Source organism: Natator depressus, chromosome 22 (assembly GCF_965152275.1).
Source record: "Natator depressus isolate rNatDep1 chromosome 22, rNatDep2.hap1, whole genome shotgun sequence".
NCBI classification, from domain to species: Eukaryota; Metazoa; Chordata; order Testudines; family Cheloniidae; genus Natator; species Natator depressus.
The window spans coordinates 6,891,384-6,913,668 of record NC_134255.1 but is presented as its reverse complement, the minus strand read 5'-3'; the positions used below and the strand labels follow the sequence as shown (position 1 = coordinate 6,913,668).

Here is a 22,285-nt window from a genome sequence, read left to right as displayed (position 1 = left end):
CTGGGTCATTAAGATTTGTATAGCAACATAGATTCTTAATGGGGTCAATAATGAAGTTCACTGTTGAAGATTTTAGTGCTAGTCATCTCTTGAGTTTGAAGGTCAAACATGTATCTGACGGAACAAGAACTGTTTGATAGAAACCTCTTGTTTTCCAGTGGGTGAATTTGTAAGTGATGTCCTGCTGGTTCCAGAGAAGTGCAGATTCTTCCACAAGGAACGGATGGATGTGTGTGAAAGTCATCAGCACTGGCACACTGTGGCCAAAGAGGTAATGGGATTAACATGACTGTCATTGGATCCAGATGTAAGATGTACTTATAGGGTCTCCTTTATTGTTACATCTGAACAATCGGTGTTCTCCTCACAGCAGCTCCTGTGAAGTAGGAAAGTGCTGTTATCCTCACTTTATGGATCTGGAACGTAGGCACTCCGTTAAATATTTCACAACTCAAGACTCTTAAGTCTCCTTGGCTTTCAATGAGACGTAGGCTCCTACATGTCAAGTCACTTGAAGGTTTTTACCCTAAGTCACTTGCCCAAGTTCACAATCCTAGTCTGTGACTGACAGCTGGGAATTGAACTCTGGTCTCCCAGTTTAGCACCCTAACTACTGAACTATCCTTTCTCCCAGGGATGAGGATCAGAGTGATGGTGAGACATTATTTCATAGATGTAGCACTCCATTTCCTTAAATGGAAGGTCAGATTTTACATTATGGTGGTTGGAGCATGAAATTGAGTGCCCATTTTGGAGTAGTGAGAGACAGACTAGCTCCTGTATGAGTCTCCATTTTACAGGCATGTCCCACTTTCCCAGAATGAGTAGAGCCCCGTCTTTCTCTTTGGCTGATTTGATTTGGCAAGAATTATGTAAATTCCGTGCACACTCAGCTGGTGGTGATTGGATGGAAATATCTAGATTTACAATACAGAGCATGTACTTGTATGAGACTAAACCACTTGGTTTTAGTGAAGATTGAAATGTATCAGCTTTGGAGCAGTAAAGATTATTCCCTTTTTTTCAAAGCTTTCAGGAAGCAAAGCTATTTTAAGAAATCTGTACCAGTAGACCACCTATTAATTGAGGGCCATCGTGCCAACTCCTAAGTGGTTGTTTCCAGCGAGTTCAATCATTTGCCTTCAACATGGAGTTGACAGCATCATCCAGTTTACAAGCTTGGGTCGTTCTTTTTTTCTATACTCTGGAAAGCAAAGGGAAATACAAAAGAGCTCCAATGTACACAATAAAGCTTTCGTTATTTCACTCATTGGTCAGGCCATAAAACCATATACATACGCAGTTTCAAATAAACGTGCAAGTAAAGCATCTGCGTGCTGTTCATATTTGGCTTTGTACTGAATTGTCCAATTTCCAGCCAGAGCATGTTAAAATAAATTACCGTATATAGTCGTTCATTAGCCTGTTCATTTATAAGCCAACTCCCCCAGATGGATAGGTAAAAATAGTAAAAACTGTATGACCCTTTCATAAGCTGACCCTATATTTCAGGAGTTGGCAAACTTCTGCTCCTGGCCTGTCGGGTAAGCTGCTGGCAGGTCGGGACATTTTGTTTACCTGGAGTGTTTGCAGGCATGGCCCCTCAGCTCCCAGTGGCTGTTGTTGTTTGCCATTCCCAGCCAATGGGAGCTGCGGAAAGTGAGTGGCTACATGCCTGCAGATGCTCCAGGTAAACAAAACGACAGTGTGTTAGGTATTCAATTCAATGATTTCATAGTTTAAAATCATCAAATTTTGGTGTAGACCCATTTATAAGCCGACCCCTGCTCTTTGATGCATCACTTTTTTACCAAAAATATTTGGCTTATGAACGTGTATGTACGGTAGTCAATTTTTATGCCTTTAACTTCTCTTTAGAATGAGTAATGAAATGGTCAGCAAAAAAGGAGGGGAAAACCCAGCTCTAGCTCTGAAGTGTTGCCTTCCTGACATGAAACTTTCTGTTCTTTGCCACTAAGGGTACATCTAAAGTACAAAAACAAACACGGCAGCAAGTCTCAGGGCCCAGGTCAACTGACTTGAGCTTGCACCATGGGGCTAAAAATAGTGTAGATGTCCCTGCTTAAGCTGGAGCCTGGGCTCTGAAACCCAGTGAGAGGTGGGTCTGAGCCTGGGCTCCAGTCCAAGTGGGAACATTTGCTCTGCTGTTTCTAGCCCATAGCGCAAGCCTGAGTTAGTTGACCTGGACTCTGCGAAACAAAAAAGCCACAACAGCGAGTCTGTCTCGTTTACCGTAGAGCCTGGTTATTTACCTATAATTGAACACCTTATTGTCAGAAATAAACAGGCATTGGCTGGTCTTATTAGCCACTCTGAGACCTGGCAAATTTGTACCAGCATCAGGCTGCTCAGGGAACTGCTTTTAGTTACATCTCTGGTCAGACTTAGAGCAGTAATATACAGTATTGGCCAGCTAAACCAGGCTCTTATTAGACAGAAAACAAAATTAGGGAGAGAGGAAAGCGAAGAAATGAAGTGGGGAAGGAAAAGGTCATAAGGTTGAGCCAAGGGGGGAACAGTGTCTGACTTCCCAGATGGTATTTGGGATTGTGGAGGTGGTGGCGGTGAGGTCTCTTCCTGGCCTGGTCTAGTTGGGACATCTCTATGGCTCAGAATGATGAAGGTACAAAGGTGTCATGCTGGATCCTGGGGTCCCAGGAGACACTGGGGGTGGCAGCCATGATGGTGAAGCTTGCTCCTTCCTTTTCTCCAGTCAGCAGTGTTGTGGTAGCCAGCGTTCTTCCCCCCTCTCCCTCCCCCCCCGTCTTTCTGAGGACCCCAAAAGGGCTTAGTAACCTATCCCTTCATTGTATTGTCCAACAATGCTGCCTAACTTCCAACATACTGAATTTTGATTCACTGATTTCTGGTCCCACACTTCTCTTGTTAAGATCATGCCTGATAAACAGTCCTTGAATTGTATCAGGAAGCCTTTATGTAGGTCTTTGTCCTCCTTTGCACCTTTTCCCCATCAGCGTTTAAGTGATTGATTAGAACACTTCATAAATATTTGTACTCACTGTTTCCACAACCGAGCTCACAATTAGGGTAAATTTGTAGGCCCAATTATTATAAGTGCTTTGGATTATCAACAGCAAGGAATATTAGATGCAAAAAAAATAAAAATGCCCGTGGCCTGTCTGCAATACAGCTTACGCCATTGGAATTACCACTGGCGCTGCCTGAGTGGCAAAGGCTATTTAAACCTGCAGCATGAGGGGGGAGCAATTAATGTGCTGCTTTAAGATACGACTTTTTAACTTCACCCCGGCTTCCCTCTCAGGCTTGTTTGACAGAGGGGATGATCCTGCACAGTTATGGCATGCTGCTTCCCTGTGGGGTGGACCAGTTCCATGGCACAGAGTATGTATGCTGCCCTCAGACAAAAATTGTGGATGAAGCTCTTTCCAAAGAGGAAGAGGACGAAGATGAGGATGAAGATGAAGATGACTACGACCTTTATAAAAGGTAGAGCTTCTGATCACTTCATAGAGTCTGGGTTAATGTCTTTTCTTACGTAGATTGTAAGTCCCTTGGGGCAGGGACAAACCTTTTTTCTGTTTGTACAGTGCCTAGCACAATGGGTTCCGGTCTGTGACTAGGGCCACTAGGTGCTACAGTAATGCAAGTAATGATGAGGCCACTGCCTCGTTATTACCAGTGGCGATTCCCTCATGGGTGGAGATGGCAAAGAATACTTGTTCTGCTCCTGGATTCAGAGGAAGAGAAGTATGATGGAAGTGGAGAGGTCTTGCAGTGCACAGGCAGAAAAACAAATTCACAGCACTTCTCTGAAATGAGTGGAGCGCCTCCATCCGTAGCCACTCAAAAATGGCTGGCTGCTCTACCAGATGCTTGGCTCCAAATGCTGTAGCCTTTAGTTTAGGTAAGTGAGGGTAATTGGGGGTAACGTGTTTTTTTTAAAACCCCTTTGAGCTAGAGGCTTAAAGAAGCTATGGCTCTACTCAGTGTAGCTGTAATGAGAGAACTCCTGTAGCTGCTGCTGATTGGGTGATCACCAGTCAGTATGTTAATACTCCTGTCTCTTGTGCTTCTAAGATGAAAAGAGAATCCGTATTCTTATACATCAAAGGCTGGCTGCAAAGTGATTAGCATAAACTTTCCCTTTTAATTGTATCCCTCTAGTGAGTTCCCGACGGAGCCAGATGTGGAAGACTTCACAGGAACAGCTGTGGAAGAGGATGAGGAGGAAGAGGATGAGGAAGTGGTGGAAGATCGGGATTACTATTACGATAACTATAAAGTAGATGATTACAATGAAGAGACCCCTACTGAGTCCAGCAATGACAGGTCTCTGTCTGAAAAGGAAATAATCAGTGATATGAAAGGTAAGTCATACTCCACAGTGTACATGACTCCTGGCTCCCTCAGGCTGGCTGTCCAGTTGATCTTGTAACCACTGCATCGGTGATAGTGCTTTCGATCCATCCAACAGATTCCACTGCAGAGGCCTTAATTGCCAAATCTATGATCAAAGAAAAGCTGATGCTTATGTTTCATATGTTGAAGGTGACACTAACTCTCTAGAGCATGGCACATACGTTGCCAGTTGTTAGTAGTCTTGTTGGCAGAAAGCCCAGTGGCTGGCACATAAACAAGTACCTCCACCCAGGTGCAGTGTTGAGTCAGGAAACAGTACTTGCATAGCCTAATTTTAGGAGAGGCTATATACCAGCTTGGGGCACTCGGCTGATGGGAATATCTCCCTAGGTTTGAGTAGCCCACTTTGATTTGTCTTTTCTCTAACATGGATTCCAGAAAACTCAGACTGTTGGGCCAGGGTCTCACTTGGTGTAAACTTCAAGTATAATGGAGCTACACTGATTTACACCAGCTCAGAATCTGGCCCCTTTACCTTAAACAAGATGTTTCCAGTAGATGCTTCCTTTCCTGCTCTAGTTTAAGCAATCTAGCCGCTGCATGAAATCCTTCTCTTCCTTGAGAAACTGAACCCAATCCAACCAAGCACACCTCTTTTTATCTAAATATTTGCTGTAGCTCTTGTCAGGAGCAGGTGCTATTGCAGCAGAGCATCTGCCAACTGTTGATTCCATGCTGTAAATTCTTATATTTTGAGTGTCTATCTGCAGAGGGAGGGGGCAAGAGTGAAATTCAATTAACTACTGATGACTGAGTCCCTGCTACCGGTTCGTGTCTTGTGGGTAAAACTCTTGCTGGTAACGTGCCAGTGTGCTGCAGATAATTTCACTGAAACAGTACTCTGATTGTATATGTGGGATTATCAGAGATCTGCTGATGTTAAAATAGGCTTGGAACAGGGTGAGCTGTGTAGCTGGCTAGCTTCTGAAAGGTGTCTGTTCCAGGGATGCCCAATGTATTGCCCTCTACAGTGCTTCTAAGAAACAAGGGTGCCTGCTGTAATGGTAGTCAGTCCCCTTCAGAATGGTTAAATTGTTCCTCACCTATACAGCAGATCTGCAATCCTGCAGCTAAGCAGAGCCACTTGTGCTGACTGCTTACTGCAGAGATGTCCGTTTTCTGTATAAAATGCTGTAGCTGTAATCGTTGTCTTGAATTCTCCTGCTTTAGTCTCCAGGCTTTTTAAAACTCTAAAATCCAGCTGCTGCTATCCTCCAGTGACATGTTCCATGTGTGTAGCCTGCATTTTCCACTTGTTTTTATACCTGTGCAGCTCTGAATTCAAGCTTCCATCCAAATAAACTGCAATGGAATATGTCTTCCTTGTCAAATACCTCACGCAGCACTGAAAGGCTTTCTTTCCATCATATCTTAAGCATTTTAAACAGTGGCAGCTCTGTCCTTAGGGCACATGGGGTGTAGCCCCACAACCTCTGAAATCTATCTGTATCCCAATTCAGTGCTCGGCTCCACCTATTTGGTTGAAAGAGAGTAGCTCTTGCAGATGAAGGCTCCATGTTGGGCCAGCTGCTCCAGTGTCCCAGACTGTGCATTGCTCGCGCTCTAAAGCAGTTGCAGCACTGCTCTGGTAGCCTGCTGTGAGGGGCACTTTCAAAAGTGCCCCTAAAGAGCATGTTGTAGAGTGAGGCAAGGAGCAGTGCCACAGCAGAATTTCTCACCTCAAGCCAGCAGTGACTTGTAAATCGCTTAGCAAAGCCTGTACTCCTCACTAGCTGATGTTCTAACCCGTCTCCACACAGCTGTCTGCTCCCAGGAGGCGATGACAGGTCCCTGCCGGGCTGTGATGCCTCGTTGGTACTTCGACCTATACAAGAGAAAATGCATTCGCTTTATATATGGAGGCTGCGGAGGCAACAGGAACAATTTTGAGTCAGAGGAATATTGTATGGCTGTGTGTAAAAAGATGAGTAAGTCCTGCCTGCCACTGGCCCTTTTGCAGCAAGCCACTGTCCTGTCTGGCATTTGGTGTTTCCTCCTCCTTGTCTAGGTCAAGTGAGGATACATGTGTAGCCCGTCCTGTTGGTTCTGGTGCTTGCAGCAGTTCTGTCTGTCCTTTAGCAGCAATCTCCTCTTGTCTCTGTGCTTCTCTAGATTTTTAGGTTTAAGTTCCTTCCTACAGCTAGGGAAAACTGGCTTCTCAACATGCAAAGTAGCTCTCCAACCTAAGCCCACACTTGGCCTGCAAACTTAATGAACACAGGGCTCAATTATCCTCTTCTAGATTTGTAGCAGGGACTGGGAAACGTTTTTAATCTCTATTCTTGTTATAAAATTACTCCATTTGTTCATTCACCCAGCTGCCTTCCCCAGTCAGAGTATCGTGTATCTGTTCAACCAATCACTCTGGCAATGTGAACTTAGTCAAAATTCTTCTGGTAGGAAGTTTTTCTTACTGGTGCACTTTGGAAAATCCTCACTAAAGTAATGCAGAATTCTGGTTCCCACCTTCTGCTCCACTAGAAATATGAAACATGATTTAATCCTTTGCATTTGATAGCTTGAGGTTGTTGGCATCAGTTTCTGCTGGCTTTTATGGCAGATGATAAAACTACCAAAAACATTTTAACCTCCTTATTAATCTTATTGTTGAACTCCTCCAGCACTTCCACTTCAGCTGCTGTGAAAGCCCTTTGAAAGGCTTTTTGTTTTATCTGGGGCTTGGCAGTCCGTCTATACAGCCATAATCCTGTTTACAAAATGAGCTTCATGCAAGTGCATTAGATTGGGCTGATCTGACTGAAGTGGTAACATAAAAGCTGCGGCTGTCAGGAGCTTTTTTGTACAAAAGTTTGTCCTGTCCCAGAGGGATTTGGGAATGGAAATTGAGGTCTCCATTTCGAGATGCTATGAGCAGGCCCAGGATACAACATGTATCTGGCCATGACACTTACGTGCAGAAATAATGCCTGTTTTACAGTCTTGCCAACATTTCACCTAATAATTTTCCCTATTGGACTGGGAGATTGTGCGTTCAGGTGCACACTGGGACTAAATCACCTGTCCAATGCTGATGCTCAAGTGCAGGATGAAATGAGGCCTGTGCTGTTCGAGGTTTGCAGTCTCACATTCGGTGTTAAGCAGAGGTCCTGCCTGCCTGTATTTTAAGGCAGGCTAGTTTGATTTGAGATATTCGGTCCCATTTAAAAATAAGGGCTAACCCAGTATTCCTGTCATTCACCTTCTCCACACCCCCATTTCACCCTGCAAGATCTAATATCGAAGGTTGAGTGTGACTGAATATGCAGTAGCTGCCATGCTTGGTATGGTCCATTTGGAAAGGGTTTTGTGGTGTCTGACTTCATATCCGGATTCTCCGTGTAATTGCTCCTCTTGCCAAATTTGAATGCTTCAAGAAGATGGGAGACTTCCTTGCTTTCCAATTGATTGGACAAGTTGAGGTCGTCTTGTTGAACCTCCTCCTGTTGCTGTCTTGTCTCATTCCATTGCCTGTTAGTCCTGCTTGGTGCATCTGATACGGCAAGTAGGATTGAGGTGTAAAAGCCCTTGCTCCATGGGAATGGGTTGCTCCTTTAATATTCTGTGTGGGATTCCCTGTTGTGATCATGGAGTTTGCTGATGCTGTGTTGAGCCTGTTTGTCAGTGAGCAGCTAATGCAGAAAATGTCCTATTCAGGCAGAGACAAACTGGCATGGCAAGGAAGAGAGAGTTCTGTGTTCTGCAGTCCTACTGTAGCTCTGTTGCTGGGTAACACTTGCCTCAATTAATGTGAAGACTGGACAGATGCTGGTGGCCCCAGTGCATTACTGTGTGTGTTCGGAATGTTGTAACTTACTGATGTTGTCGTGCAGCAAATTGGCAATTTAATTATACCAAAATGAAGTCCTGGTAGGTAGTGGTTCAACACAGTTTGACAGAGGGTGAACTCTGCAGGTGTGAAGGTGCCTCTCCTTCCCCACCCCTTGCAACCATTATCACAATAGGTTAACCCAGGACTGTAGAAATTGTCTGAGCCGCTCACTTTCTCTTTCCAGTTCCCCCTCCTCCTGTACCCACTGATGATGTGGATGTGTACTTTGAAACCCCAGCTGATGATAACGAGCATGCCCGCTTCCAGAAAGCAAAGGAGCAGCTGGAAGTGCGACACCACAACCGCATGGACCGGGTGAGTGTCTCACGACCTCTCGTTCATCTGAGCTGCACGATTGCTGCCTGTCTGCTACTATACAGATCAGTGGCTAGCCACACTTCCCTTTACAATTACCTTCTGTGTTGCTTTTGTAACATGACCATGCAGCTTTGTGGTTTGCGGGTTTTGTTTTGTTTTTAGTATACCTCCTAGGTGTTGGGACAGAAGTCAGCAGGAGTAACAAACTGGCTGCCCTTTTGGGGTTAAATGCTAAGATTAGACCCTGGGTTGGTTAGAAACAGCTGTCTGTGATTATGGGTGTTCTGATACAGCTGTCTTGTTAGGCCTCTGATTCTAGTACAGCATTGCTAGGTATTAATCTCACCATGTGTGCATGTAAAAACGAGCTAGTCCAGAAATACGTACATGAAATAAGTTTCTGTGCCTTGCTGAACTGTGTTCCTCTCTGCCTGCTTAGGTGAAAAAGGAATGGGAGGAAGCAGAATATCAAGCCAAGAATCTTCCTAAGGCAGAGAGGCAAACTCTCATTCAGGTAAGAGTTGAGACACCTTAAAAGGGGGAGCTGATTCTGTTCCCAGAGGTTCAGTGCTTGACATCTATCCTCGCCTGAGTAAGCTAGATAGCTTGTCAGTGTTCAAAGCCAAAAGCACTGTGAGTGAAAAGCAGTCTGTCCCTTACTTGGATGAACACCTAGTAGAGGGAGACTTGACTCAATTGCATCTTTTGGTCTGAAAACTGGAAATGGTGCTATGTACTACCAGTTTCCCCCCCTGTACTAGCAGGAAAGTAGCAGGACCATCAGGCATGTCAGCAGCCCTGCCAAAAGGGAACTCTAAACCTCTTGCATTTGTTTTGCTCAGCTGAGCTTGCAAATGAACCCACAGCCCTGTTCAGTCTGGCTCTGATGTTCTCTGTGGACACAGGCTTCCTATTTGTGCAGATCTAGTGAAAACCCATGAGGCTGAAAATAAATGGCTTCCTTGCAAACTGCTGAACTCCTGCTTTGCAGGAATGAAATCTCAGTGGAGACCTAGGGTTTGTGATGGGTATAGAATCTTCTGACAGTTGGCTGTTGTAAACTCACACTAGGCTAAGGACAGCTGTTACATTTTCTCTTACTGTAGGCTAAGGCCTCTCTTTCTAGTATGGTCTGTTCACATGGTTTTGTAAATCCTCTCTGAAGCCTATATCTTCTCTCTACCAATTTTATTCCTAGTTTGGGGAACAGTTTTTCTTGGTTTTTAATGGTGCATACCGAAACCTAACATGGTGTTTCTACTCTGGTCCATCGTGGTGGTAATATGCATAGCGTTGACAATGGTTTACTACTGCCAGGGAGCTCACTCTCTAATACTTTGAGTACCTATAGGTGAACAGATGCTAGATCTAGTGCCTTTCATAAAATTAAATTAATAGCCCTGCGAGGGAAGGAGATGGTCTTATCCCCATTTTATACAAATGAGCGATAGGTGGATTCTTAAATCAAGTCTGTACTAGAGCTGAAATATGATCCGGATCATCTAAGTCCAAACCAGTTGCTCTAGCTGCAAGACTCCCTGCCTTCTCCACAAACAGTTTAAATTGTTGTGAAGTACATTTGAAAGGCATATTGGACTATCATTTTAAACAGCACATTTGAAGTCAAAATCAGTCTTCTGTGTCCTTCTTTCCTTACTGTTAGATGCCTTGGGCAGGGAGTGTGGGATGCGACCATCTCAGTACACTCTAAGGAATTAGATTAGCAAGAGTAGGTGTTCTTGCTAGGTTCATTCCTCTCTGTTGCTATAGTGCTGTAGCAAACTTACACAAGTTCTGTTTGTCTCCTTTCCAGCACTTCCAGGCAATGGTTAAATCTCTAGAGAAAGAGGCAGCCAGTGAGAAGCAGCAGCTTGTGGAGACTCACCTGGCTCGAGTGGAAGCTATGTTGAATGACCGCCGTCGGATTGCCTTGGAGAACTACTTGGCTGCCCTACAAGCTGACCCACCACGAGTGAGTTGTGTTGGAGCATTTGAGAGTGGCATGAACGGTGACCACATGGGCTGAGGTGGGGAAGACTGGAATGAGCCTTGTGGGGGCATGGGTTAGCATGCTGTGAAAGCAGACTCTTAGAAAGCTGTGCCAAATCATGGTAACTGGTACCAAAGACCTATCAGCAGAGCATCTAAACTCATTAAGCGCTCTGCTTATTGTCTAGAAAACTGTACTTAGTTCTCTCTACCTTCATACTTCAGGCATAGCTGTTTGTGTCCAATACATGTACTGTAAAAGGAGATTAGATGTTCTGTCCAGTACTAAAACGGAGTAGACAATTTTAGATAAATATATTTCAGTGTAATTGTTGGATGGGATCCTGTTCTTTGTGCCACCAGTTGAATTTTAACTCTTCTTAAATTCTGCAGCCCCACCGCATCCTCCAAGCCTTGAAGCGTTATGTCCGTGCCGAGAACAAGGACCGTCTGCACACTGTCCGCCATTATCAGCATGTCCTGGCAGTTGACCCAGAAAAGGCTGCACAGATGAAATCTCAGGTACAAAAGAATGTTTCTGTCAAGGGAATATTGTTACTCCAGGAGTGGTTCATGGAGACAGTCTCTAGAAAAGCCTTTCACGGAATCTATCCCACGTCCGTGCTAAATGGCGGAGTACCTTAGGAGCTTGACATCTTTGTGCACTGAAGAGGAACTCTCATTTCCCATTTTGAATGCATGCTGGTTGTTGCTAAAGACGTTCTCCTTAGCACCTACCCGAATGTTAAATACTTACTGTTCAGATAGTACCCTGGAATAGTCTACAGTTTAGCCATGCATTATGCACAATATCTGGCCAGTTCAACCATTAAGTAGTTTCAGATGCAATATCTGCCCTTAAGCCCTTAGTTAACTTCTGTGGTTTTACATTCTAAAATTTCTTAGAGTAACACTGAAGGCCCAACCAAGATCAGAACCCTATTGTGCTAGATCCTGTAAGTGCATATAGTAAAAGACTGTCCCTGCTCAAAAAGGCTTACACATGCTTAGATGAGACATGTGTGGGAGGGGGAAACAAGCACAGAGAGAAACTGACTTGCCAAAGGTCAGCGATAGAACTGAAAATGGAATCCAGGCCTTGTGAGCCCCAGTCCTGTGCCCTAGCCACTGGACCATGCTGCTGTTCCTCTTTCTAAAAAAGGCTTCTTTCCCCTGATGCTGTGTGAAACGCCCACACAAATGAAAGGGAACAGGCTGCGTTGGGGAGATGGTGATACTGATGACGCAGTATGCTCTCAAAGGCACAAAATAAAGAAACCAGTATCTTTCATTAGTGTCTCTAATAGTAACCTGAGGCTTTACCTGTAATAATGCAAGGCAAAATTTCAGAGAGAATTGTGGGCTTTGGGAGTGAGACTAGGACAGGGGCTTATCCCTAGATCTCCCTCACTGCAGTGCACAGCACTACTGTTAGTATTCAGAAGTTAATCGAAGTATCCTGTTTCCATTTGCAGGAGTTCTTTGGGTATCTGGTTTCACGAACTTCAGGTTGACTTGAGGTGCTGGTGATGGACTCTGAACTTTTGTCTTTAGAACTTTCTGCGTCAAACTGTTCCCTGTCTGTTGGTTTACACACATTAGACAGGGTTCTGTAGTAAATACAATGCTCAGTGACTGGGAGCTGTCTCCTAATGAAGAATATCCAGTACTCTCGTCGGAGACAGCCCCGTATATCAAATACACCCCCCCGACTCCTTTGTTCTTGTGCTGCCAAAACCCCACAGTGGGGTATGTGAACTGTAAGCTTAAGCTAAGACCTAAACAGCCCTTAATTCATTCTGAAGGCTTCAGTGTCAACAAATTGACCTGTGAGGAATGTGGTAGTACAGTTCAATTTGAATTCGCTTTACTTTTCAATGCACTTTAAGCTTCTCAGTCGATTTGCTTGATTGACAGGTGGCCACATGTAAAATTAAATTGCTTTCATCCTAGCTTTTAAAGGTCAGAGTCACTTCTGACTAAAAGCAGGTCCATTCAACTCATTAATTTTCTTCAACATTTGGCCATCCATATTAATGGTCTCTCTAGTCCACGTGATCCCTGATCATGTAGCACCCTCTGTGGGTGAAGTGTGGAGTTAATGTTAAATTTAACATGAGCCTAATGGGTGAATTGAGGCTATGTACAATGTGACCCAGTTTTCAAATGAGGGCAGTGAACTGCTGCATAGAGGCATGTGGTGTATTGGGTTGAGAAGTGCATAAAATGCCCTGTGTCCTAATTTAGATGTCCTTGTTAGAAAATTGGGCTTATTGAGCAACATGTGCTGTCTCTGAACTTACACTTACTGATAGATCTATTATGTGGGTGATGAGGGGAGCCCAGAATTCCACTAGAACAAAGTATAAACCATGGTAGTTTTGTGGCTTGTAAAGCAGCAGCGTGACTAAGACCCTGTTCTGCCCAGAAGCTCTGTGTAGACTCAGCATTGTATTGCCAAAACCATGCTTTTTGTCTGGCTTGTAAACATTCTTGCCATCCTTTGGGTCTTCACTCACGTGCAGTCTGTTAGACCAGGGGCCCTGCTCTGTACACCTTGGCACACTTAGAGGTCTCCACTGCCAAAGGGAGGCAGGATTTTCAATTTACTACTTGTCTGCAGTTACATGAAACAATATTTAATATTGACCATAGTTAATGTCTGTCAGAAGCGTCAATTTGTATGCTTCTGAGCAAAAACTGATTGCTGTAGGAAGTAGGATTCCTCCCTGGCCCCTGCTGCAATGTGCAAATGGCTTGTTGCTTTATGTGGAGGCTGCCTTCCTGTGGAGCATGATATAAGCCAGTGCCACAGTTGGGATATCTGACTTGATGATGTACCAGTGGACTGTCTGATCTTAGGGCAAACTCTGTGGTCCTGTTTCTGTAAGATGATGATACTACAGCTGCATTACCTTCTGTGGTTCTTAAACTGGCCCTTTTGTGTTGTCAGGTGATGACACATCTCCATGTGATTGAGGAGAGGATGAATCAAAGCCTCTCTCTGCTCTACAAGGTACCGTACGTGGCTGAAGAAATCCAGGATGAGATCGGTTAGTACTTCTCTATGCTGGTGCTGATAAACTAGGACAGCTCAAAAAAAAAAAAAACCCTACCAAGGCCACATTTCTCAGGGCAAAGTGAGACTGTCTGAGATTCAAATCACCAGGGCCTGATGAAATGCATCCTAGAATACTCAAGTAGCTGACTGAGGACATATCTGAGCCATTAGCAATTATCTTTGAAAAGTCATGGAAGATGAGAGACATTCCAGAAGACTGGAAAAGGGTAAATATAGTGCCCATCTATACAAAGGGAAATAAGGACAACGCAGGGAATTACAGACCAGTCAGCTTACCTTCTGTGCCCAGAAAGATAATGGAGCAAATCATTAAGCAATCCATTTGCAAACTCCTAGAAGATAAGGTGATAAGTAACAGTCAGCATGGATTTGTCAAAAACAAATCCTGTCAAACCAACCTCATAGCTTTCTTTGACAGGGTAAAAAGCTTTGTGAACATAGGGGGGAAGGGGGGACGGTAGATGTGGTATACCTTGACTTCAGTAAGGCTTTTCATATGGTCTCACTTGACCTCCTCATAAGCAAACTCGGAAATAGAATCTAGAGCTACTATAAGGTTGGGTGCATAACTGGTTGGAAAATCGTTCCCAGAGAGAGAATAGCTATCAGTGGTTCACAGTCATGCTGGAAGGGCATAACAAGTAGGGTCCCGCAGGGATCAGTTCTGGGTCCTGTTCTGTTCAATATCTTCATCAATGATTTAGATAATGGCATAGAGAGTACACTTATAAAGTTTGCGGACGATACCAAGATGGAGGGGTTGCAAGTCCTTTGGAGGATAGGATTAAAATTCAAAATGATCTGGAGAAATGGTCTGAAGTAAATAGGATGAAATTGAATAAGGACTAATGCGAAGTACTCTACTTGGGAAGGAACAATCAGTTGCACACATACAAAGTGGGAAATGACCGCCTAGGAAGGAGTACTGCAGAAAGGGGATCTGGGGGTCAGAGTGGATCACAAGCTAAATGAATCAACAGTGTAACGCTGTTGCAAAAAAAAGCAAACCTCATTCTGGGATGTATTAGCAGGAGTATTGTAAGCAAGACACTACAAGTAATTCTTCTGCCCTACTCTGCACTGATTAGGCCTCAACTGGAGTATTGTGTCCAGTGCTGGGCACCACATTTCAGGAAAGATGTGGACAAATTGGAGAAAGTCCGGAGAAGAGCAACAAAAATGATTAAAGGTCTAGAAGACATGACCTATGAGGAAGATTGAAAAAACTGGGTTTGTTTTTAGTCTGAAGAAGACTGAGAGGGGACATAAGTTTTCAAGTACGTAAAAGGTTGTTACAAGGAGGAGAGAGAAAAATTGTTAACCTCTGAGGCTAGGACAAGAAGCAATGGACTTAAATGGCAGCAAGGGTGGTTTAGATTGGGCATTAGGAAAAACTTCCTGTCAGGGTGGTTAAGCACTGGAATAAATGTCTAGGGAGGTGGTGGTGGAATCTCCATCACTGGGGATTTTTAAGAGCAGGTTGGACAAACACCTGTCAGGGATGGTCTAGATAATACTTAGCCCTGCCAAGAGTGCAGGGGTCTGGACTAGATGACCTCTCGAGGTCCCTTCCAGTTCCGATTCTAGGCTCTAGTTCAACTACAAATGATTTGGCTGATGCCGGCATTGAATGGTAAAAATTCTCTGGCCTGTGCTATATAGGAGACTAGCTGTTGTAAAGGTCCCTTTTGGCTTTAAACTGTGAAGCTATAAAAGGCTACAACAATTTCACAGTAACTCTCAAGCCTCCTTTCTTCCCTGCCCTGGGGTAAAAAGGAGATTAGTGAGTACAAGCAGATCCCTGCCCTATATTGGAGTGTCAGACTGTCTCATTCACCCCCACCATACACTCCTTGTCACAAATGTCTCTTGGTTCAGATTGTACCACCTCTTCTAGCCAGCGTCTTTATTGACGGCCCAGGATGGAGATCCTCCTTCAGACTTAACACAGGTCTTAAGTCTGACAACCCACAGGAAGACCAGCTTCCCCCACTGCCCCACACCGACTACATTTAAAGGATCATGCACCCCACTTTCTCCCCCAGCTGACTCAGTCTGTCTATATTTGATCCCTTTTATTCGAAGTCTACCACTCTTCCGTACGCACTCGGCTACTACACTGATGGGTACCAATATGAGAATCTAGGTAGACATTGTAGGAGAATTCTAATCCTTAAACAATGCAAGGTGTTGAAACAAAGGGACACAAATTGGCATGCTCTAAAGAACAAATCATTAGCTGGCTGAGCTATAATCCTAGTTCTGATGTATTGTAGCTTCAAGGACCAGCTGCATGCTGCTGTTACACAGCACATTACCAAAATAGCAGGAGTTTTCTATAGGGCAAGGAGTAAGTTTATTGCCTTTCTAAAACCCTGGCCATACAGAAGATGATGATTTGAATGTTCTTTGAGAGAGGCTACGAAGTATTAGTTTCCCACTGCAGACGTTCATGTTGCAGCCTCTTCAAACTAGAGTCTCTGTGTGTCCCTGTCCCTATAAAAGACAACCAGATGGCACTACTGCATTCTGAGGAGCAAAAATTGTTGTTCTTGAAGCAATGAGGAGTTCTAGCAACTGCATGCAGTATAGGAAACAGTTTCTTCCTCCTCTTACTCTTCTCCCTGGCTGCTTGTTCACCCTTACAGATGAACTGCTTCAGGAGCAGCGTACTGACATGGACCAATTCACATCTTCCATCTCAGAGTCCCAGGTAGATGTCCGAGTCAGCTCTGAGGAAAGTGAAGAGAGACCCCTCCAGGAGGGCAAACCCTTCCGTCCATTCCAGGTGAAGACCTTCCCAGCCTTGCCTGGAAACGAAGGTACGTAGAGCCAAAAGTGTGCATTTGTTTTAGGGAACCTGAACACATTCAGCTTAAACGGACATCAAAGCCCATGCAATACAGTGTGCCCTATCCCTCTGTGGACTTTCAGGGCTGAAGCATTTGCTGCAGAATTTCCCATGAGAGCACTACTGTCAAAGCTGCCTGTATGACACAAAATCTAAGCTGTCCATCTCATCAGAAGATGCTCTACTGGTTTGGGACAGAGCCAGTGCAGCTAGTAATCTGCAATCCCTAATAGCCATCTTAGTTTGTCCTTGCTTTTGATGCTGTTAGCCATTTCCGGAATTTTATTTATTTCCCTTTGCAGGGTATGCTAATTTTTTTTGGTGCTCCTTGATTCAGGAATTTTCTCTAACCAAAATGCTCCAGTGTAACATTGAACTTTGTTACCAAAAACTGCTGTGGGGGAGTCTTTTTAATCAAAGGGTGTTGACAGCTGGCATTTGTGTGGCTTTTTAATATATTTTTTAAAATGCCTGAACAGACTAAGCTATAACAAAGCTGTAAAATAAAAGCTTTATCCAGGGTCAGTCAGAAATCACGCAGAAGCCTTTTTTCCTTTCTCTCTTAATCTCCTTTTTCTGCTATTTTTGTTTTTGTTTTCCCTCCTGCTAGATCCTCAGCCGGATTTGTACCATCCAATGAAGAAAGGTTGGTTCTAAGCTGCTCCCTCAGTGTCTCCCATCACTCCCCTACCTTTACAGTGTTTGGTAGCTTCATTTTTAGTTTCTCAATCTCACCTTCTTTTCACCTTCCTGCTCTGTGTAGATGACCAGGGCTGACTTAGCCATGCCCTGTTTTGCTAAAGAAACAGGTTAGTTTGATTGCATCAGTGACCTTTTTCCAGCCTATCACAGGAATTCGAGGAATGCATAATTAGTTAGTTTGCCCCCAAAAGCAATTTAGGTTCAGCAGTCCCCTTGGGAATTGTGTAGCTGTTCTCACCATCTTATTTTGAGAGATGTTTAGCACTGGTTCAAAGAAATTTGACAGCACAGAAGGTAAATCCAAATACAGTTTCATGTACTGTAGTGTCTGTCCCTCCTACCTGGTGACTGCACTAACACAGGAGTGAGCAACTCTGGAGAGAGGGTGAGGTTTCGCTCTGGCACTCAGACAATACCCAACAGGGCATGTATCTAGTGGGACCTAGTATCATGCAGGCAAACGATTCATTCATTCACTCTGCTTTATAGTATCCTTTGCATCTTCCCTTTTTAACATCTAGAATGTCTTTGTTCTGTGCTAGTTCTCAGTGTTCATCTATTTCTGCTTTTAGGTGTACCAACATTGCTAGCTCTTGCTTAATTCATGCAGCAAAGGACTCTGGCTGAAGGGGGATTGGCTGGGAGGTGGAGAAGTGACAGTAAACAAATTGCTTTGATTTGTCAAATCCTTTGTTAAATACTGTAGAATCAGACCTGGCTTGTCTACTAGTCTGAGTGTGCCTTCTCGAGGAGAAGGCAAGTCTTGTAGTAACGTTTGTGTATGAAGACCCTTGCTATTTAGTCGTGCTCATGTAGCATGCTGGAAGGGATCCCATTTGCTTCAACCTGCTTTTGATTCTAAATTTGCTCCAAAATTTCCCAAGGTGAGAACGTTTGTTTAATAACCACACAAGTCACTGTTGTAGTCCAGAGGCTGGATAGCCTGCAACTCGTTTCACTTTTGAATATTTGTTTAACTGCAACTGAAATGAGCTCCATTCGTGGTCTGGAACAATTGGCAGCTGACTGAATGTGGACCTTGTACTTTCACATTGAATTCAAGAAGTGAGGAACAGGCTGATCTTTTCCCATTTAAGTAAATAGCAAAGCTCCCACTGACTTCAGGGGCAGAGGATCAGGCCCTACATTCTCCCTCTTTCAGGATATTCCATAAAAAGCTGCTGTTTTCCAGGGATGTATATAATCTAATCAGCTGTATCTCTGAGCTCCAAGAAGCTTGGGCTATTGAACAGTGCACAGCACTATACCAAATGGCAATACTTGTCACAGCAGCTGAATTCCCAGCTTAGAGACAGCTATGTTGGCTCCTTAGAACTGGGCAAACAGCCACAGGCCAGGTTTGACAAGATGGTTCTCTAGAAACACTTTCGGTTAGTATCTCCAGAAACTCTGAACCATTCACTTTCACAGTAAAGTGACCCACCTATGCAGCCCTGGGAAGTGACAGGCAGCTGTGGTTGTGCCTAGAAACTGAATGTCTCCAAAGAAGCATATGGGGAAGGGGATGCAATAAAACCCCAGCAGCTCCTTCCTGGCGGAGCTGGAGTGAGACATTCGTTTCCTTGGCATTTTCAGGCAATAAAAGCTGTCACGGTGAAGGCTTGCCCTGGAGCCAACTCTCCTTTCCTCCCCCTCATCAGAGAACTTGCAACAACTCCAGCAACAGCTAATATAATGCATTAGCCAGGCTGCAAGCTCAGCAACTGCCCAGAGGTGTGTTCAATCATTTAGAAGTACTGTATTAAGTGCTGTATGTAATATTTTCCCCACATGCCTTGCTCTGAAGCTGGAGGTTCAGCTGAGTTTGGATTGCAGCCCCATTGTCCCCTTTGCTTTGTCATAGGTGTTGTGAAGGACACTTGTTTTGCATACCCTGATATTTGATGCTCGCCATCTCCCAAGTTGTTAGCTGTAGACCTAAGTTGTGTTGCATCAGCCTTTTCTGTTCTGATCTATTTATAAAAGCTCCAGATCAAACTGTTTATGCAGAGCAGCCTGTTAGTTGATGTTCTCCTTTGCAGCCCACACTAGATTTCAGCCTAGTCATGGATGAGTGATACTCTGATTCAAGGACTAGCTTATTTTCTGCCACCTTTCTTTGGGATTGATTGCTTGCTTTTGGGCCTGTGCCAGTGATGGGACAACAGCTCATTACAGAGCTGTGCTGGGTGACCTTGCGACTCCTGTTCCTGAGGCACTTGCTGATGTGCTTGATCTTGACAGAGATGGTGCTGACCATGCTGTTGTGTAAAGTGCTCCCTGTGCACTGTTAATGGAGAGGAGGGTATGTTCTGCCTTCCTGGAGTCATGGTGATCCAGCAATGTTCTCCTCCGCTCCCTTTATTTGTTGCCATAACAGGGTTTTTGTAGCAGGATAGTTGTGGATTTACACTCAGCACCTTTTTGTGCATCCTCTCCTCTCCAGTCACACCCACTGCATTTGTCTTCATCAACCAGGAAACCCCCAAATCGTTTCACTGTAGCTTAGCACCAGCTCCCCCTCCTGAAGCATAGCATGAAGAGGGGCTAGTAATTGGCAGCCTGCGCTCTGAATCTCACTCGCAGTGACAGCACTCCGGAGAGTAGGCAATCTTTCCTAGTTGCTGCTAAGGTCTGATGAATGGTGTCTGCCTACATCTAATGTAACACTTAACCTTTTTGGTGTAGGTTCTGGCATGGCTGATCTGGATGGACTGATTGGGGCTGAAGAGAAAGTGATTAACAGCAAGAACAAAGTGGATGAGAATGTGGTAAGCCCTCTGCCTGTATTTTCTAAAGCACAACCTGACTTGGAGACTAATTAACATTAGTGGCTTATTTCCATGCCTTTTTCCTGCTCATGGAATGTCAGTGTTTTCATTATCCATATGGTGCAGGGGAGTTGGTTTTCTGACTAACATAATTTCCTAATACTGTTTAGTGCTGCAAGTGTGGGAGGACAAGGGAAGGGGGAGATCCAGAGCCCCCAGCTGTAGAATGACTTGTTGAAGTGTCTGGTTTAGAAATGGCTTCCCTAGATAGAAAGCAGAGCTCTTTGATAGACAATGAAACCTGCTGAAAACCCACCTTTGTTAGGCAGCTGCCTGTCTTCAGACCACATCAAATGTACTGAGTGCTGTTCTGCTCCACCTCGACAATAAGACCACATTTACTAAGCAGCTGATGGTTTTGGCGATGTTTTTCAGCGGTTTAACAAGCTTTGCTGCCCACTGAAACTGAAAGCCAGTGACAGTGACACGGTGCATACACTGTTTACTGTTGGTATTGGTTCTATCTTCAGTGGCATGAATGAGTTGAATTCTAGTTGCAGCCACCTTGCCCTCCTTCTTGGGTAAAATCAACACTGGGGTTTGACTTCTAAATTCATTTTAAAGCCAAGAGGATCGATTTATGTAACACAGCTGAAGTGCCCAAAGCCAATGTCTGCAGTTGAACCAAGGTCCTTGAGATAGTCTCAGCTTGGCCTCAGTTAATTATTCCTGCATGTTGTGATGCTGGCACAGTGGCTGTAAATGGCTGATGGCTATCCCCTTCTTATGAGAGGGTGAGAAGGTGGTGGGCATCTTGAGTGGTTGTTGACCCAGCCGAAGCACTCTGCTGCATTGTGCAGGAAAGGTCTCTTCTCCAGCCATGAGATCCTGTGCCTGTTGTTCGTGGCTCCTTGTATAAAATGCCTTCGTGACTGTTTTCAGGTAATTGATGAAACCCTTGATGTGAAGGAAATGATTTTCAATGCAGAGCGAGTCGGTGGACTGGTGGATGAGCCGGTATGTATGTGGCCACCCAAAAAAGGGACTTAGCAGTTAGTGAGTCCTAAAATCAATTTCAGCGTCTGGTGTTTGTGTGTCCACTTACTCTGAGCTGTCTCTAAAGTTTTGGGAATGGCGGAACCCTGCTGACACCTTGCAGGGAGTGGCATTGCTCTGATTTCTTCCCTAGAACTACAGTTCTATGTAGCTACCAATAAAGAGAATGACACTGACTTGCTTAAAAATGCCTTGTGGGACCCGTAAGCAGCATGGGTCAGCATTTTGTGGGAAACCATTTGTTAGATTCCCTTTTTGCCAGGCAGGGAGATGTTAAATATTCAGGGTGCCAAGCATAATCGCTCATGTCTTCATATCACAGATGGTTTAAGACCTTATTGGTGGCTACCTCCTAGGGTTGCATTTAAGTATCTCCTTCTCCCCCCCCCTCCCCCCCTTCTCTGCAGGATAATGATAGTTCCCTTCGTGAGGACTTCAGTTTGAGCAGCAGTGCCCTCATCGGTCTCTTGGTGATTGCAGTTGCCATAGCCACAGTTATAGTAATCAGTTTGGTGATGCTAAGGAAGAGGCAGTATGGGACCATCAGCCACGGGATTGTGGAGGTGAGACACAGCTTCTGCTGTACTAACTGAGCAGGGTAATTGTTAGCATTGAGTTAGTTTATGATGCTGACACCCCTTTGTGCAGTATCCTCAGATTTAAGCATCTCGGCTCCTACAGGGTTCTGGCTTATGTATTAGCATGCAGGTATTTTTTCATTAGTGTCTCATGCTGGGATCTGCCACTTAACAGTGGTCTTCACTAATCACAAAGAATTCAGTTCGGCATCCGTGTCTGTCTGAAGATGGGATTTGGCATTAAATGAGCTTTCAAGCCTAAATCTTGAGCAAGGGAATAAGCAGGTCTGATCGATAGTAATTCACCCTCCACATAATGTAGCAGCTATTACAGTGCATGGAGCTGGGAGGCAGCAGCAACTTGATTTTTATCCAAGCTGTAATGGTGACTTAGTGCAGCTGGGCTGCTTTACGTCTTCCCCCAGCATGTAAAGAGACATGATCTGTTTGACATTCAGTGTGAGGGTCATATTTGTACCATGCTGTTTAAGTATCCTAAAGAAACATTCTTCTCTATCCACTGCTCAGTCTGATGTGGGGCAGAGGGCAGGCAAGAGAAGGCCTTGGGAGCCAGACAGCTTCTGAATTTTTCAGCTACCACACCACTTGCCAGGGAATAAACAACAAGCTGCCTCCAGTGGCTGATGGTATTTGTTGCATCTTGCCACCTGAGGTTCTAGCACCTTC

The 22,285-nt window shown here is 44.5% G+C and overlaps 1 protein-coding gene across 4 annotated transcripts in view; it reads left to right on the top strand.

Moving 5' to 3' along the window:
• The window catches only part of APLP2 (amyloid beta precursor like protein 2), a 70,548-nt gene that overhangs the window by 46,920 nt on the left and 1,343 nt on the right, over positions 1-22,285 (top strand). Inside the window, exons 4-17 of one of the 4 annotated variants that reach the window (XM_074936771.1) lie at positions 159-271; positions 3,305-3,489; positions 4,168-4,370; positions 6,183-6,350; positions 8,436-8,566; positions 9,009-9,083; positions 10,383-10,541; positions 10,952-11,080; positions 13,512-13,611; positions 16,289-16,462; positions 17,102-17,137; positions 19,882-19,964; positions 20,907-20,981; positions 21,428-21,583. In XM_074936771.1, the coding sequence (XP_074792872.1) occupies positions 159-271; positions 3,305-3,489; positions 4,168-4,370; positions 6,183-6,350; positions 8,436-8,566; positions 9,009-9,083; positions 10,383-10,541; positions 10,952-11,080; positions 13,512-13,611; positions 16,289-16,462; positions 17,102-17,137; positions 19,882-19,964; positions 20,907-20,981; positions 21,428-21,583 (1,787 nt within the window). The remainder of the gene's footprint in view (positions 1-158; positions 272-3,304; positions 3,490-4,167; positions 4,371-6,182; positions 6,351-8,435; positions 8,567-9,008; positions 9,084-10,382; positions 10,542-10,951; positions 11,081-13,511; positions 13,612-16,288; positions 16,463-17,101; positions 17,138-19,881; positions 19,965-20,906; positions 20,982-21,427; positions 21,584-22,285) is intronic. The other 3 variants (XM_074936773.1, XM_074936772.1, XM_074936774.1) reach the window with 3 other exon arrangements.